This window comes from Cervus canadensis, chromosome 24, assembly GCF_019320065.1.
Source record: "Cervus canadensis isolate Bull #8, Minnesota chromosome 24, ASM1932006v1, whole genome shotgun sequence".
NCBI lineage: Eukaryota > Metazoa > Chordata > Mammalia > Artiodactyla > Cervidae > Cervus > Cervus canadensis.
In genome coordinates, this window is record NC_057409.1 from 30,118,349 (window position 1) to 30,124,428 (window position 6,080).

At 40.8% G+C, this 6,080-nt stretch overlaps 1 protein-coding gene across 1 annotated transcript; it reads left to right on the plus strand.

The window, feature by feature from the left end:
* The first annotated feature begins 301 nt into the window (after nt 1-301).
* Nucleotides 302-2,630, plus strand: RPL37A (ribosomal protein L37a). Its single transcript, XM_043444774.1, has 4 exons — nt 302-376; nt 744-872; nt 1,426-1,508; nt 2,506-2,630. Exons 1-4 carry the CDS (start codon nt 374-376, stop codon nt 2,567-2,569), a joined length of 279 nt encoding a protein of 92 aa, XP_043300709.1. The 5' UTR covers nt 302-373; the 3' UTR covers nt 2,570-2,630.
* The last annotated feature ends 3,450 nt before the right edge of the window (nt 2,631-6,080 follow it).

Genomic DNA, 6,080 nt, shown 5'->3' on the forward strand with positions numbered 1-6,080 from the left:
AGATCTGAAATCATATTTTAAGCACTTCTCTTTAAGTGCCAATGAGTGAGCAAATTACTTAAAAATCTGAATCTTGTCTATAAATGGAGGAAATCTTACCTCCTTTGCAGGACATCGTGAGATATATGTACGATAATGTCGATGTGTGAAAGAGCTTCTGCTACAGTTTGTCGCTACAATTTCTAAATGACTGTAAACCTGTCGGAGACGCCTCTCGCCAAACTACCCTGAAGGCACTGGAGCGAGAAAACCTCCAGACCATAGAGTTCAGTTCCTATATGGGCCTCCCATCCACCACTTCCTGTTGTCGGCCTAAAACCGCGCCTGCGCACTTCCCATCTTCCTCTTGGGCTCGGGTCTAGGTTGCGTTAACATGGTGAGTGTTGGTCAGGATGAGGCCTAAACGTCTATCCGCTTGCATCTGCCCCCTTTTTTTGGTTTCTTTGCCCTAATTTGCCTCTGCTCGCCCGCTCTGTCCCGTGGCCCTGGCCTGCGTACCCTCGCCTGTCCTCTGGGACGCAGATTGGAGCGGTTTGGCGGGGGCTGGCGCGTCTAGTCTGAGTTCACCGGGTGCCCCCGGGCCCACCGTGGGCCCTGGGTTTACGGGGATGGGGTGGGAGGGGGAGAGCTAGGTGGGCAGATGGAAGAATGGCGTGTGGAGGCGCCGGAACTTGATGGAGTGGCGAAGTCCCCGTTCCTGGGTTCTAATATTTCTGTTTTCTGTCTTAACTCGTTCTTAACAGGCGAAACGCACCAAGAAGGTCGGAATCGTGGGCAAATACGGGACCCGTTATGGTGCCTCCCTCAGGAAAATGGTGAAGAAAATTGAAATCAGCCAGCACGCCAAGTATACCTGCTCTTTCTGTGGCAAAGTAAGATGGTCTGAGGACGGGATGGTTTCCTTCCGAAACGGGTCCTCTCCTGAAGGAAGTTTATAAATAGTTTGCTGGTTCTAAGTTGTTGAGCAGTTCGCTGCGCACACCGTTGGTGACTCGTTCTGAGATAAGAGTGTTTATATCTTCGGGTTTTGTCAAACACTTTTCCTTTAAAGAAAACCATTTGGGAGCTAAAGGAGGAAAAATTATTTGACAGCCCCAGCCTAAGTCAAACCTCCTTGTGGAACATGGTTTTGTCAACTTTTGTCTGCTGGTGTTGCTAGAGATTTTTGTTCACTGTGTGTAGAAATACTGTTTTTGGAGGTGGGGGGAAGAGGGCGGGTCATTCACGTCCTTGGCTCTGTCACCATGGTGAATGCAAATTTTGCACCAGAGACCCTGAAATTAGAATATATATATATATATATATATATATAAATAACCTCACAAAGTACACCAGTTCTGGTTTCCTTGTGTTATTAGACTCCTGGATGTTTGTAATATAAAAGGCTTTTCTTTGGTCATAGGAAAAATCGATTATCTTTTACAGACCAAGATGAAGAGAAGAGCTGTGGGCATTTGGCACTGTGGTTCCTGCATGAAAACAGTAGCTGGTGGTGCCTGGACCTACAAGTGAGTCCATTTCTTTTAGGTGTTTGAAAGTGTGTGGGCCATGTCAAAATTCAGGTCTATCGCTGGATGGGCTAATTTTAACAGATCTGCTAGTTGGGCTGACTAATGAACATCGCTTGTATGGCAGGCTGTTTTTGTAAAAATTAAGAAGTCAGCTTATTGCTGTACATATGAGGCCATCTGGCCAACACACCTTTGCTATTCTAAACAGTATTGGTTGTGCTTCTTCAGCTTTGTGACTCACAATGGCCAAGTGATAATTGCAGACGTACCTACTGTGTTGGTTATTGATTATATTGGACTTTATCCAATTCTGGAAATTCAAGCCATCCTTGAAGGCCTCTAGGAGATTAATTGCTGAACCTGAAGGCTGACATGGTTTCCCTTTAACCAGTTTGTAAACTCATGCTGTCCAGTACATTAGTCACATAGTAAAATGATTTGGCTAGTGTATTGAAATTTTTGGTTTTTGTTAAAGTTGAAACAGTGTAAAATACTGGAAAATGTTGATAATGTGGACATATATATATATATATAAGCACCTTGTTGGGGTTCTGTGTGGACAAAAGGGAAAATGGAGAGTGCTCTTGTTTGTGATGGATAAATGAATTAGCTTTGATCTACCACATGAGATGGAGTGGTTATGTTTTTCAGGTACAGTGCCTGAGTGTTGTAGTAAAACATTGTTTTGTCACTTCCACAGTGTGCTTTAGTCAGCTTTGCCGCCTTAGACATTGTTTTCTTGCTATCTCTCATTGTACCATCTTGTAATTTTAGTTACTTCTGACATTCTGTCCGTTCCTTTTTAATGAGTTTAGTCAGCCTCTCCCAATCTTTCCTTCCTGTTAATTTCATGCTCTACTGTCTGTGAGAAGTCAGATGTATGGGATTGCCAGTAGATGTCATCGTTAGGATTGTAATGTAAAAATGAGGCATATTCTCATTTGCCATTCTGCATGTTAACTAGTTTTGGAACCAAATTTGTTTTTCTTTACAGCACCACTTCTGCTGTCACAGTAAAGTCTGCCATCAGAAGACTGAAGGAATTGAAGGACCAGTAGAAGCACCACCATTTGATAATGTTGCTAGCCTATAATAAATGGGTTAATTTATGTAACAAAATTACTTTGGCTTGTTAATTTTATTGGTTAGACATTCTTATTTGCATTGCATTATTTTTGCTTTCTAAAATAAGGACTTAATTAAAATCCTTTAAATTTTTCTTGGGGAAAGTATGCTGAGGTGGGTTGTAATCCAGTTGCTTTTTTTTCGGTAGTCAAATGATGCATGACATAAGATTATGAGCCTGGGTCTGTTCTTGATAGACTTCTTTGAGGTAGATTGGTCCCAAAAATGCAACTTTTAAATCACAGTTAATACATATTTTTTAGTATTTTAAAGGTTAAGATGACATATACTGCCTGTTAACTTGTGGTGTTTTGTCTGATCATACCTTGCCCTTGTTTGAAATGTTTGACACGGGCCTTCAGGAATGGGATTTTGGATTAGCATAGGAAGGTGAATAAGGCTTCTTTGGCTGTGGTTAAGAGGCGCCAGTTCCACCAAACTGCCTGGGTAGGTGTATGGTTAACCTGTTCTGCTTCAGTTTGCTGAGCAGTGCGTGATAGTGGAATGGAGTATATGGTGGAAGCTGGGATTTCTAATTTGGAGTCTTATAACTGAAGGCTTTTGTGTTAACTTGGCTTGGAATTTGGGTGTGATTAAGTACGTAGTAGAGAATTAGAATTTTGTAAGTGGTGAGGTAACATTTTACGTCGTGTCTGGGTATTCTAAGCAAGGAGTATCATTTAATATGACAAATTAATGAAGTGTAGATAATAACTTCATTTACACATGACAAAGTTATATGACTTGTGAATCATGAAGCTGGTATTTCAACAGTCATGCATTCTTGACTCCAGAGCTGATAATCCTGGATACATTTGTGGGTTTCTTTCTTTTTTTTTTTTTTTGATGATAGTTGGAGATAGAGACCAACTAGAAGGCTGTTGAAATAGTAAATATTTTTGTAGCTTAAAAGTGACTTTTCCAAGACTATAGGAGGCAGCTGGTGGGGGTAGGGCTGGAATTTAGGCTTTTGACTCCTGATGCTTGCTTTATCACTATACTCTGCCTTGTGTTTTATGAGCTCAGGAGTGTGTCCCTTAATCTGCTTCCTCACCCTCTAGCTTGTTTCTATAGCAGTTTTCTGAGCCTTTTAAGTTGTTTAATTGACTTTGCATCAGGATATAAAGACTAATGCTTGTGTTCCTCACTAGATTCTACGTTTACAGGCCATCTGATTGTACCCTAAATATTGTTCATGTATACAGGTTGCCAGAAACATGAACACAGCTAAGTGCATGTTTTGTTTTGAGTGTGGAGGTGAGAGCTGGGGATACTTGAGCTTTGTTTTAAAGGATTATCAGTAAGAGATGAGTACTAGAGATAATTTTGGAACCCAAAACTGGGCTGAGAACGAATTTTGGGAGGAAAGCTGTGATTCATGTTAACTATCTTCCTCTGAAAAACCAAAAGCCATTTTGTTGATAGTACTATGGGCCAAAATTCAACAACAGGGAAGGGAAACATTGATCATATGTTTTGGGATACAGGAGTCAAAATGAGTCAGGGGTCAAGTGAATGTCACGCTACAGTCAGCTCTGGTTTGGAAAACTATGTGGTAAAAGTGTTCCAAGGTAATTCTCTATATAAGGCAATTTCAGTCTTAATCTAATTTTTCTTTACCTGAACTCGAGCACATTCCCAAAATTTATTTGGAAACAACAAAATCAGAAAAGACAAAAACAAGAAAGTGTATCATAGTGGTTAAAAAGATGGGTTCTAGAGTCAATAGTAGGGATTTAAGTTTCTAGCTAGTGACCTTTGGACATGTTTAGTCTTTCTTCAGTTTTCTCACCTGTGGAAGGATATAGTGGTTATCCCCTCAACAAGTTAGGTCAGTTTGGCCTCACAACACTCAATAATGGTGTGGATATTGGAGAGAGAGTGTCAAGTTTGGAGGTAGTGGTGCTGTATCTCCAGCATATCTCCCTTCGGGTGGAATCAAGAGGGAAACTGCTTGTGACAGAAGAGTGAGTTATGGTGTGGGGAACCAGGAAGAGTGTTACAAGGTACATTTGATGCAAGGGGGGGGATAGAGGGGCTAAAGCAAGATTTTTTGATACAGGAAGCTAACATGCTCGGTTTGTGGGTGTGGGGGTGTGTCTGCCTGCATACAACCATATGGCATGCCCATAATCTGGAGCACACTACAGTTAAAATTCTTGGGGCTTTTTGTGTGTTTCCTGTAAGGAGAAGATGTGTTTTACTCTACTGCATTGTGTCTACCTGTGGTTGTGTTAACCTGTATGAAGTCATGTCAATCTGTCAAGGGTTAAGTTCTAGGACGTGTATTAGGATCAAGTAATAATAACTTTCAGGAGCTTCGCTTAGTATTTTCTAATTGTACATTAGTCACTTTAGCTTACTCCAATCTGGAGAAAACAAGTTACAGTTTGGCTGCTTTTGCACATGAGTCATGAAAGAATTTCCCTAAGCACTATTGAAAAGGGCTGGACACATAATAGGCTAAGTGGAGCCATCATTGCTTTTTAGAGAATCTGAATAAAATGATAACCGAGATAATGCTAAGCTTTGGAAAAAGTTCATGGACTCCTGCCAAGGTTACAGAGCTGCCCCAATTCCTACCTGTTTAAGTTTTGAATTTTTTGATTGTAAGAGACGGACTTGAACTAACTAAAGCAAAGGGGATATTTATTGGAGGATAATTGAGTGCTTCACAGGCAGAAAGAAAAGGACTAGGATTGTAAGATGAAGAAACCAAGGCAGTTTTCACAGCAGTGGAGGAACTGAGGCAAAATATTAATGTCTTTTGAGCATTATCCCAAGTGGCTTAACTGGGGTTGCATTTCTGACCCTTGGCATCTTAGTAGACAGTCTCATCAGAACTATACATGACTGGAAAAATTCTCAGAGGAATCAGATTGGCTATAATTAAGGTCAAGTATCTGTAACATCAAACTTAATTTATTAACTTACCTAATTTAACATTTGTCCCTAATTTAAATCTGTCCCTCAAACCACCTTGTAAATTGCAACTCACTGTAGACCATTACAACTAGGCTACAAGTACCGGCTGTAAATTGTGGAAATCTGAAAGCCGTTGACCATGGTCAGAATATGAGCTTATGGAAGTCAGATGGTATATTGGGTCAAATCATCATTGGGTATGTGGAATGCTGCCTCCCACCTTAAGGTTTTTATCTCGTTCCCAGAATGTAGGATGGGACTAAGTATACTTAGTAACTGGTGAAGTCCTTTCTTTCATTCCTTGGCCAATGGAGGGATGGCTGTTAGGTTTTGGAAAGGTCAAGCACAAACCTAGAATTGTACTCCTCTGCTCCTCCACTCCCCATGCACCTCAAACACACCCCAAGATAGTAAAAGGAATACATGAGGAATCTGATGAATGATAATCACCAAACAACTGAAATTGTCATGAGCAGTGTTCTTGGTCATAATCAATCTCCGCTCTGATAACAAATGTAG